Here is an 11,149-nt window from a genome sequence, read left to right on the forward strand (position 1 = left end):
AATAAAACATCTCATAGGAAACGAGAGCGATGCGAGCAGGACAAATCGTTCTGCCTTCATTCCGCAATCTCCTTGGATCGACAGCGAGATCAGAATGTTTCTAGCGGGTCTTTGCCCATCTCTGCCGAAGATCATTCGATCCCCCCGTCGATGTATCGATAGGCAGCCCGCCGCCGGCCGGGCCCAGGCACCTCTCTACCAGGGTGGTCGCACTGTCGCACCGCTCCCAATCTGCTGCCCCGCCCCGCCCGGTGCACGAGGTGCACAAGGTGCCTGTGCTCAAGGTGCGTAGGGTGCAGAGCTCCCAAGACCCAAGCACCCAAGCCAGTGTCGAGTTTGCACTGTGCTTTCAAACTCATTTCCCGCTTCCATGCGACACATTCAAATCCCTCACAAAGTAGAAGTCGTGTTTCCTCTTTTCGCTTTATTGTACGGACTCGCCCCCCCCCCCTCCCCCGTCTCGGAATCTCACGTACACTTGCACCCCCTCCGCGTCCACGGCCATCCTCCCCTCTGCCGAGCCTACTTGCGCCCCTTGTCGCCCGCAGTCGCCTGCCGCCCCGCCAGCCCCGCCCCGCGAGCCACTAAACCACGGCGATCATATCGTCTTTGACGGGGAGGGGAAAGAGGGGGGAGAGGGGGGGGGGGCGCATGGGGTTGACGACCGATCCGCCGGACACGAACACATCTGCGCCGGTCAAACGAAATTTCACAGTGATGGAAAAAGAGGGAGAAGGAAGAAGAGGCGAGGTGAGTTTGGGAGCGAGTGGACGGGGGTGTGGAGGGGCAGTAAGCGGGGTATATGGAGAGGGGTACGTGCGGGGGCGGGGCGTAGGGGTTGAACTTGCGGGAGCGGCATAAGGCATGTCACCCGCACCGCGCTGGGCCGAGCTGTGCCGCCGGGTTTATGACTTGTAAGCATGCCGCCAACGACCACCTGAGGCGTGCGAGGGAGCGAGCGAGACGGGGGGAGTTAGAGGGAGAGAAAGAAAGTGAGAGTTCATATCAGCTGCAAGGCACTCCCATATCAGAACACGATCTTCGGCTGTTCGTACAAAGGGTCCTTTGTACCCAAGCACCTACCGCTCCTCCCCCACCCCGCACCTTCGGGGGCCCGTCCTTCAGCGCAGATGGGGGTGCGAAACTTCATGAGGCTTCGTCCATAATGCTTTGCGACACAGTGCATCAACTAGCACTCGTCAACCCACAGGTAAAACCGTTCGCTTTGGCATCCTGATTTTACGGTCTCGCGAATCTCAGGAGATGTTACTCATACTTAGCGTTGTAACAGATTCTCGGCACCACAGTCTTTCTCCACGCTGACAGTGAAGGAGCCACTTGCGTCGATGCTTTCCGAACCCCGCTTCACCTTCACCGTTTTACCCGATTGATCTCGAGGTATCGGCCCCGTGGGATAAGCCCGATCACGGGGTGGTTGGGGATCGTCGGGGCCGCGAGGCGCCGGCTGCAGGGCAGGGGCGGTAGGTGCCGTCGGCGTGCCACCCCGCCGGGTCATGTGCACTCGCGGAGCTTGCAGAGCTCGCGGGGGAGGCGCAGAGGCCGCTTAGGGGCTCCCGCGGGGTGCGCGGCGGGGCTGCCAGGCCTAGGCAGGAGAGGGGGGAGGTAGGGAGGGAGAGGGCCGAAAGAGGTCGTAGCCCGCTTTACAGGCGGTTTGAACAAGTGCATCTGTGCATGAGGCACCAATACCAGCCCCCCCCCCCCTTTCCTCCCTTCTCCCTCTGCCATCAGAGAGGTCGGTGACCTGCTCCGTCACCGGCTAAGTGCACGCCGAGAAGGTTCTAGAGACCCTTTGACAAGTCGGCAGTCGGCAGACTTACCACCAGTTGGCGACGGTCGACTCCAAAAGCAGCATGACGGCAAACGTGGCCGCCCAGGTCGACCGATGGGCCGTCATCTTGGCGCTGCACGTCTTGTATGTGTCCAGACCACTATGGAAGCACTTCCGCACTCGTCAACCAGCGGGTCAACCACCACCACACTCTTTGTCACCGCCGCCCTCAACCGCCACTCAGCCGCGCCACCCCGCCGGCTGAGCTATGGGCGCGGGCCATGGACCACTCGCGCACATCCACCAGGGCGCTGGGCGCGCTGGGCAGGGGGCCGCGCCGCTGCGGGGGTCGACCGGCGAGGGGCACGCGAGAGCACGAACGTCCGGACACGCGAGGGACACGCGGAGGGGCACACGGAGGGACACGACGCGCCCGAACACCTCGGCTGCCAAGTACTCTCTGCAGGCTGAGCTCGGCCCGGCCCGCGGCGAGGAGCGGCGGCAGCGGTGCGGAGCCCTGGCTGGAGGCAGGACCTCCCCCACCACCGCCCTCGCCCGCCCTCCCCTCGCCCTCCCCCCGCCGGCGCGAGGCACCTCTCCTCCAATGGGAGCGCGAGGCTGGGGCACAGCGCGGGCGCGGCGCGCCTGCCCATTGGCGCCCCGCCGCCCCGGAAGGGTACCGAGGGTTACCTACGGTAGGTACCTACCCCGCCGGGTACCAACCCCCCGTCGGCACCTGCTACCCGTGGCCGGGCGGGGCGGAACGGGGCGCGCACCACATATCGCCCCAGCTCATTACGCCGCCTTTCACCGCCAGGTAGCCTTCTGCACCCCGTTCCAATTCGGGGTTCGATGGGTTGGATCTGCAATACCCCAAGGGAGAAAGTGGCGGGAAAGTGTGCTCACATTCAAACAGCGCGCCGGCGCGCGCTTCAGCGCCCTCCTCCTCCAGAGAGAGTGGGGAGACTGACATGTTTAACGGAGGCAAACACTCTTTTCGAAAAAGCCCGCGCGCCCTGTTGCCTTCCTCTGATTGGTTACCCAGCAACGTGCGCTTGAAACAGCTGACGGCACACACAGTCCAAAACAAATAAAATAGTGCTGACGGGATTTCGCGGATACAACTCGCATCGGCGGTCGCTCCAGCAACAACAACGCGGCGCGGCATGGGCGTCGACGGCGTCGACTTGTTCGGAGCGCTGGGGCTGGACAGGTCCTGCAGCCAGCTGGACGTCAAGAGGGCGTACGTAGCCACGAATAGTTATGTCGTTCCATCTTTGGTTTACCCGCCTCTTTCCCCCGCAAGATGTGTTATTTCTGTTCACTAGATTTCGTCGGTCGGCGCTCAGCCTGCACCCAGACCGCGCCCGCCTCCGTACGCCCGTGCTGCTCGCCCCGGTAGAGGGCCTGCCCGCAGAGGGGGCGCGCGGCGATGCCAAGGACGCCGCCGGGGGCAGCGCGGAGGACGACAGGCGCTTCGCGCTGGCCGCCCGCGCCTACGAGGTGCTCGTCGACCCCAAGAGCCGCGCCTTGTACGAGGTCCACGGCGATGCGAGCCTGCCCCCGTTCCACGGCGACGCGCAGCGAACCTTCAGGTACACCCACCCCTAAAAGTAGTAAATGGTTTGTGTTTGCTATCGTAACGTGGAAGGGTGATTTATGCCTGCGCAAGTATGTATGTATGAAGTATTTAATTATTCATTATTAACTGGTGATCTATCGCTTTTAGTAATTTGATCGTTATTTCACATTCAGTCTGATGATAGTCGTACAACTCCGATGAAATATGACACTTAAAATGAAAATGACGCTCCCGCTGCTCTACATCGCTTATTTCGAAATACATATCACAGCAGTTTGAGATCAGACAGGTCCTTGTTGAGGGTGGGGATGTGCTGATCGGGGAGGGACTGGAGCGGCGCTCTGGCGGGTCCCATGTCGAGTCCAGTCAGGAGCTTCATGGCCGCCTTCATGGCAGGCACCCACTTGCCTGAAATGCGAAGTAGAATAAAGGGGTTGCCCAGGAGGATACGACCCGACGCCGTGAAAGGTTTGAGGGCTGGCGCCTAGGACAAACTCACCGTTCTTGGTGATGGCCTGGGCCGCCTTGTTCAGGGTGTCCTGCGCCTCCCTCGCCTCCAGGACGCTGCCCTTCTGCACCGCCTGCAGAATGCGGTTGCACAGCCTGGGCAGGAGGTTGAGGCAGGTCGCGATGCTCGACGAGAAGCCCAGGGCGAAGGCCCCGGCCAGGACGTAGTCGCAGCCCAGGAACACGCTGTGCGCGCCGCCGTCCTGGCGCACGCACTTGATGCCCATCTCCAGGTTGGTGTCGGTGAACTTGATGCCGGCGAACGTCGGGATGGCGCGGGCGGCGGACGTCATGAAGGAAGGCACGTCCACTGCGGAGAGCGACGCAAAGTCAGGGTGTGCTCCTGTGTCCCGGGCTGACAGTAGGGTGTACTCCAGGTGTACTCCGGGTGTAGTGTACTCCGGGTGTGGGTGGTGTACTCCTGTTATACTCCTGGTGTACTCGGGGTGTGGTGTACTCCTGTTATACTCCAGGTGTACCCCCTGTGTCCCCCTAATATTCGAGTCGTCCACCCTTTGCCGGGCATACGGTACTCACAGTTGACGGAGGTGTAGCCGGGGTTGTGGTAGTAGAGCAGAGGGGTCTTGGGGGCGGCGGCGCCCACAGCGCCGAGGTACTCGATGAGCTCGGCCGCGTTGGCTGGCCTGTTGAAGAGCTCCGGGAGGCACAGGATGGAGTGGGCACCCTTGCTCTCAGCATGTCTCGTCTTGTCAAAAAAGAAAAGAGAGGGTAGAGCGTTGTTTTAAAACTCCACACGGGTTGCTAATCGCAACTTGTACCCCACACGACTCACCAGCTCCAGGACGTCGGGCATGTTGGTGCCGCCCACCTGCACCTGCACGTGGATGCCGTTGCTCTTGGAGGCGTCGATCCAGGCCTCGGTGGTCGCCTTTCTCTCCTCCAGCGTCATGGACATGCCCTCCCCGGACGTACCATTCACTAGAAGCAGAGTTCTCCTCAGCTCAAAAGCACACAGACTAAGCCTTCGGCGAAAACAGTTAGCAGTCTAGCAGACGATATTTACCGAGTACGCCGAGAATGCCGTTCTCTGCCAGAAACTTGGCATAGTGCTTGATTACGGCTAGATTAACTCGTTGCCTGTGTGGAGAGGGATCAAGCGAGAGAGAGAGTTACACATGCGTGGTACAGGCAGGATGCGCTTGTTTTTCGCTGCTTACCCATCGGCGGAAAAAGCGGTGAAAACTGGGGCCATAAGGCCTTCAAATTGCAGCTTCTGCAAAAGCGACAAAAGGAAAAAACATTTTTTATCAAGAATTAAAAGTCACCGATAAAGAGGTGTGGTGTTTACGCCAACCAGCTGAGGGGCTAGAAGATAGTGGCCCGCTTTCTCTGACCCCGACCCCTCTGACCGCGACTTTCTCACATACTCCCACGCGATACATTATCAGGCGCCATCACATCGAAAAATAGACGTAACACACTCGCCGCTCTTCACCCATGAGCAGGACGCGTTAAAACAGCAACGGAGAGAACGGCAATCACACCGACTAGCTCGCCGACTAGCAGGTTAGAAACTGGCAAGGTACCGGGGACTTTACACGGACAGGTTCGGTTTGAACTCAGGCTGCTGGCTGAAGGACTTTCCTCTGGGACAAATTCGGTTCTCTGAGGAGGCAACACAGACGTCTTGCGAGCCAACCAGGACGAGTTCCGCTCCGAGCGCGTTCAATGGGGGTGGGAACCGCGCACGGGTGCATCCTGCACGCGACGTGTTCGGCACGGCGCCGAGCGTGCGTGCCGAATGGGTTGCCTGACTGCCGGGCGCTCGGCGACGACCGGGCGCGAGCAGAATGGAATCCGAAGGTTCGTTCAGTGAGTTGGGGGCTCCAAGAGGAGGCACCTAACAAACGACAAGACGCCTTCGGTGCCACGGCCCTCGGGGTGGCCGCAGTTGCCAACACCTCCGGTTGCCCCAGCTGCCTCCTCTTGATAAAAGCGCGCCACTTCCACGAGCAAAACAAATTGGACGAGAGGCTGCCGACCTTGGGGACCTTGGTGACGCCTTGGGGACCTTGGGGAGGGCGGGGACGCGCCGCTGGTTCCGTCGGCTTCGGAACCTGACGCGGCGCACAGTACTTTGCATTACTTGAACGTCTACGTTTAAGTGAAAGAATGAGTCCATCACGTCCAAGTAAAAGTCAGAGCAGGAATGACATTTTTGTAGGCTCGTTATTTGAATGAATCCCGGACGAACTTGAATCTCAACTCGGACTCTCGCTCCACTCACACTCACCATGATGCGGCCGGAGTGTCTGTGGACTTGCGCGCCGGTGGGAGCGTCTGAGGTGGAACTGACTGGTTGGTGACTACGAAATCTCTCTCGTCGCTCCCAGAGCGTCTGCCGTCTGCCTCCCCCCCCCCCCTCCTCCTCGTCTCTACCGGCTCTCGGACGCCCGGGCGATAACAGCAGACAGTCAAGCCCACAGAGTTTAACCAGTGAACGATGCCAACAGCGGATCCAACCAACTTGTACCAGACGGGCGGGGGAACAAACTAATACCCTTTTTTTCCTTCTGTTTTGCTGGATTCTTTTTCTTTATCCTTTTCTTTTGCCATTTACGTACGCCCGAATCGCACAGTACAAGAGAGAGGATCCAGACCTGGTCTTGAAAATGGAAAAGGGGAGAGGGGCGAACACCATGCTTTTTAGCCTTTTTATAAGAAGCAGCGGCCGATCGCCTACTGTCGCGACGTAAGTGACAGTAGCTTCAACTTCAAGTAGGGTAAACCTCTCCAAACGCGTGCCGTATAAATAGGGGGGTAGGGGCACAACTAGACCGGTCCAAACAAAAAGAGAAAAACGAAAACCATTCTAATACAACACTACTGTGGAATGCAATTTGTTTCTTTCACAAATGTTTCCAGGAAGTTCTTCGGCACCGACAACCCGTTCCTGGCCCAGCTCAGAGACCGCGTGCACTTCGACGTCGAGAAGCCTGAACCCCCAGAGACCATCGTGGCGTCACTACGCGTCACCCTGAACGAGGCACAGCATAACAACTGCCGTTCATAAAACACTTCCGTCGACCCGAGCGACATCTCAACCCTTTCCAGATCAACGAAGGCGTCACCAAGACCTGCACCGTGCACACCAGGGTCCCGACCAGTTCAGGGGGAGACGCCACGACTCTGCGCGAGCGTAGTTTCGCCGTCGATGTGCCGCCCGGTGCTCCATCGGGGACCAGATACGAGTTCCGGCGGCAGGGTCACCAGGATGCGGGGCGACCGCCGGGTAAGCGGTGGCCTCGGCGGTGGCCGCCCTCTGGCGACTCATCCATTGCTGTCCACGTCCACTGCACTCACTCGCCCCATGAGAAAATTTACATTGGAATCCACGGTTATCTACGTGATTACGTGATTTGACGTCGAATCCACGTGAATAACGTACATTCGCGTGGAGTGCGTGGAGTCAACGATGCATCTACGTCGATACGTGGATAGGGTTATGTTGACGTCATTTCCCATGGGCTCACTGGTTGGGCACCCACCCCCCAGGCGACGTGGTGCTGCTGCTCGAGGAGCTGCCGCACGACCGCTTCGTCCGCGACGGCGCGGACCTGGTGCAGAGCGAGTCGGTGTCGCTGCGCCAGGCGCTCACCGGCTGCACCGTCGAGATCCTCACTCTGGACGACAGGCTCATTCGGGTCGCCATCACCGACATAGTGAGGTAGACGCGCGACTCTCTTCACTTCCGGGCAGACCCTGGGATCGTGTGGCTCGTGCACTGTTTACGTTTAGAGGGGCTTGCGTACTTTTCACCTGCTACACTGTTAAAAAAGTTGTGAAATTTCACATCAAAATCAGTTGTAAAATTGCAAACGTGGTTGGGAAATTTCATAACATTATCAATTTTGCAATTAGTTATTAAAATCCATAACAGTTTTCTGAAAATTCAAATCTGTCTTCTGAAAATTAGGAAACATTTGTAATTTTACAATTTGCGATTGTAAAATTGTGATCTTTCTATCGGGAATGTGAGATTTGATTGTAATTTTCCGATTGCAGTTTGTAATTTTGCGAAGTAAAACCAAATGAAACAGGACTTGCACAAGTCCTCCATCAGGTTTACTACAGTACAACGAACCTCCACACCTATAAGCCCGTTGTGACTCTGGACTTGCATGCGACGAAACAGCAACTGTACTCTAAAGAACTGCCGCCCGATGGCGTTGTGGTCAGCGCGTCTCTTCCAAGAGCAATTATTAGTATTTAACTAAAATTTGCACAAGAAACTGACATGTATTTTTGAGCGGTATGATCTGTAACACAATGCTGTAGCTGGCTACGCATTTGTTTTTGAGCAAAAAGTCAACCAAGTGCCCCAAATAATTGGTCTAATTCCAGCGCGCGCCGGTCCCCGCTACCTCTCCTTAGTTAGGTACGGCGCCGTTCGCATTCGTTCAGTGCGGGGCGCCTGGAAAGCGCTCCCGTATATTTGCTGTGACTTTACCCTCAGAGGTAGGTGACACTCTTACAGTTCTACGAGCTGATCCCTAGACCGTCTATGGCTCACGTACTCCCTGTACATGGCAGATTATTTTAATCTTTCAAACCCTAACGTACTGAAAATCCACATTAACGTTTTTAATTTTCAGATCGCAGATTGTGAAATTTCAAAACACGTTTGCAATTTTTTTTACAAGTGTTTTAGTTTGTAATTTTACAAACATTGAATTGCGTAAAAAGTTGCCAACAAAATTCGTAAAATTACAATCGATTTTTTTAACAGTGTAAGAAAGTTCATGGTTGATGAAAACAGTTTGAGCGCCATGACAAAGTTATCCCACCAGGAAAAAAAACGAGAAAGAGCGAGGAAAGAGGGCGGGGGGAGGGGGGGTGGAGGCAAGTTCTTCCCTTCTCTGGTAGACAGTCTTGGGGACTATCTAAAATGGTTACGGAAGGGGAATACATTTATACCGGGCTGAATTTACAATCCTGCGGGGGCCTTTTTGAAGTTTAAGTTGAAGTTTCAATGTGGAACAGGCCGGGCTTCGAGAAACGCCTGGCGGGCGAGGGCCTCCCAGTCTGCGGGTCGCAGGGGCCCCACGGGCCACGGGGCGAGCCCCGGGGCGACCTCGTGCTCCGGCTCGACGTGCGCTTCCCCGCGGCGCTGTCGAGGCCCTGCCGCGCGCTGCTGGACCAGGCGCTGCAGCTGGACGAGCAGGGCGAGGCGCGGCCCAGGGCGCAGCAGCCGCCCGCGCGCCAGCCCGGCGGCGTGGCGAGGGCCATACTGGAGGACAAGATGAGGAGGCAGACGAAGTAAAGCTCGCTACAACCCAATATTGTGCTTCGTTCTTTTTCACGGCGGGAAATTTCACCCCCACCCCCCTTACACACACCCAGGCTCATTCACGTACGCTGCTTTTTTGAATGTGGGGTCAGTCAGACTTGATCGCCCCTCCAGGACCCCTCTCTCTCTCTCTCTCTCTCTCTCTCTCTCTCTCTCTCTCTCTCTCTCTCTCTCTCTCTCCCTCCTTCATCTCTAATGCCGCGAGCATTCGTAAGAATTAGGTCGGGTATTGTGCAGTGAATTAGGATTAGCCGCGGTGGCACTTCCCCCGTTTATCGAAGACTTCCAGGATCAGGGCCTCGGCCTGTTCCTGTTCGGTTTTTTCCGGGGACCGCGGGCTCGCCTTTGGGCTCGAGCGCACTAAAAGTCATCGTATGTATGTTTGTGTGTGTGTGTGTGTGTGTGTGTGTGTGTGTGTGTGTGTGTGTGTGTGTGTGTGTGTTTTGTGTGTGTACACACAATCGTAAAGGAGGGAAAGGGAGAGAGAGAGACAGTGCGTGCGTGCGTGCGTGCGTGTGAGGGAGAGAGGGAGAGGGGGGGATAAAAACACTCGCGATTGGTAAGTCCGGCCGGCGGAGGGTCGTAAAGGGGGATTAGCAGACGTGTCTCCCGCCGTGGACTTATCTCTCTTATTCGCCCCTCTGCTCGCACACGCACACGCGCACACATACACACGATTGTGTCCTTTTGTTGTAGTTTTGTCCTGTGGGGCTGATATGTGCTCACGAACCGTCGCGCTTTCGAAATAGACCACTGTTATTAAATGATTAACAAACAAGACTAGAATATGCTCATGCTCAATTCCTTGCCAAAGGCAGAAGTACGCACTCATAATTACGTGACAACATTGCGGACAGGAGAAAATAAAGAAAGCAGGGGGGGGGGTTTACACGCTACTGCTAGTGTATGCGCTCAGCGGGTCGCCTCGGCCTTTCGCATCCTTCGACACTCGTGGTTTTCTTTCATAAAAACCGCTAAAAACTTGTCCAAAATGGGAAGTGTCCGCCTGATTTCTCTCGACTCGTGCGCCTCAGCTGGCAAGCAATAACCTCGACCGTGAGACTTCTTGTATCGTGACCAAAAGTGTGAGTGTGTGGGTGCTCCGGGTAGACGTGAAAGTCACGTTGCTCGCTAAAATTCAGTGACGTTGTTTTGTGTTCGCGCCGCCAAAGGAGAGAGACACATGCGCCGCTAAACAAGAGCGACATTATGGATGCATCTCGTACCACAAAAAACCTATAATAACCCCCAAGCCGGCTCAACCATTGCTGGACCCGAGGCGTCGCGACAGGTAGCGATCGGGCAGGTCCCCGTTGCTCTCTCTTAGGAGCGAGAGACCTCACTCCTCGATGTTCATCAGTGCGCTGAATCGTGATCATCGCGATCGCGTGTCTTCTTCCGTCACTCGGCCCGCAGACCATCGACCCCTTCCAAAACTAGTGTACTTCGACTAACGCCTTAGGTTAGCTAAGAGCTAGTAGGACGTACAGGTCGAGCGAGCGAGAGCGTCTCCACGTCCCGCCACTACCGCCTGTCGCTCGTCAGCCGTCGTCGTCTACCCCATGTCGGTTATCCGTTTGTTAAGTGGAGACTATTAGGGTGGTCCATCAGCCCCGTCCTTCCTACTGCAGTGCCTTAGACGCCTCGGTGTGCTGTACACAATAGGCAAGCCGGCATCCGGTTCAGTATGACCACAAGAGAACGGGGCTGTCCCCCGGGGGACGGTCGATTGCGGACATCTCTGGGTCCGGAGGGTCGGAACGGTCGATTGCGGACAAAGCCTTTTTGACAGGGGATTACCGGATCCCGAGGGTTCACGGGTCTGCCCGCAATCGACCAGGGCTCTCCGCGGGCGGGCGTGGCGTGCCACGTCCAGGTGGACGCACGGCGTCTGTGCCCCATGCCACCCCATGCCTAAGCGTTGCGCGGAGCGATAGCGAAGCGCAACGCTGCACAGATA

The 11,149-nt window shown here is 57.0% G+C and overlaps 2 protein-coding genes across 3 annotated transcripts in view; both read right to left on the reverse strand.

The window, feature by feature from the left end:
- LOC113213419 (protein Wnt-4-like) overlaps positions 1–2,290 on the reverse strand; it is a 47,443-nt gene extending 45,153 nt beyond the window's left edge. The window contains exon 1 of the mRNA XM_026432484.2: positions 1,839–2,290. Within this exon, the coding sequence (XP_026288269.1) occupies positions 1,839–1,915 (77 nt within the window). The 5' untranslated portion in view covers positions 1,916–2,290. The remainder of the gene's footprint in view (positions 1–1,838) is intronic.
- Positions 2,291–3,461: 1,171 nt separating this feature from the next.
- LOC113213536 (N-acetylneuraminate lyase-like) overlaps positions 3,462–11,149 on the reverse strand; it is an 18,303-nt gene continuing 10,615 nt past the window's right edge. Inside the window, exons 1-7 of one of the 2 annotated variants that reach the window (XM_026432644.2) lie at positions 6,133–6,263; positions 5,057–5,112; positions 4,903–4,976; positions 4,672–4,817; positions 4,416–4,584; positions 3,871–4,188; positions 3,462–3,779 (exon numbers count right to left, since the gene is read on the reverse strand). In XM_026432644.2, coding sequence (XP_026288429.1) covers positions 3,637–3,779; positions 3,871–4,188; positions 4,416–4,584; positions 4,672–4,817; positions 4,903–4,976; positions 5,057–5,112; positions 6,133–6,135 — 909 coding nt within the window. In that variant the 5' untranslated portion in view covers positions 6,136–6,263 and the 3' untranslated portion in view covers positions 3,462–3,636. Of the gene's footprint in view, positions 3,780–3,870; positions 4,189–4,415; positions 4,585–4,671; positions 4,818–4,902; positions 4,977–5,056; positions 5,113–6,132; positions 6,264–11,149 lie in introns of those variants that run through there. The other variant, XM_052266916.1, reaches the window with a different exon arrangement.

Source organism: Frankliniella occidentalis, unplaced genomic scaffold (assembly GCF_000697945.3).
Source record: "Frankliniella occidentalis isolate FOCC.00 unplaced genomic scaffold, Focc_3.1 Scaffold1, whole genome shotgun sequence".
Lineage (NCBI taxonomy): Eukaryota > Metazoa > Arthropoda > Insecta > Thysanoptera > Thripidae > Frankliniella > Frankliniella occidentalis.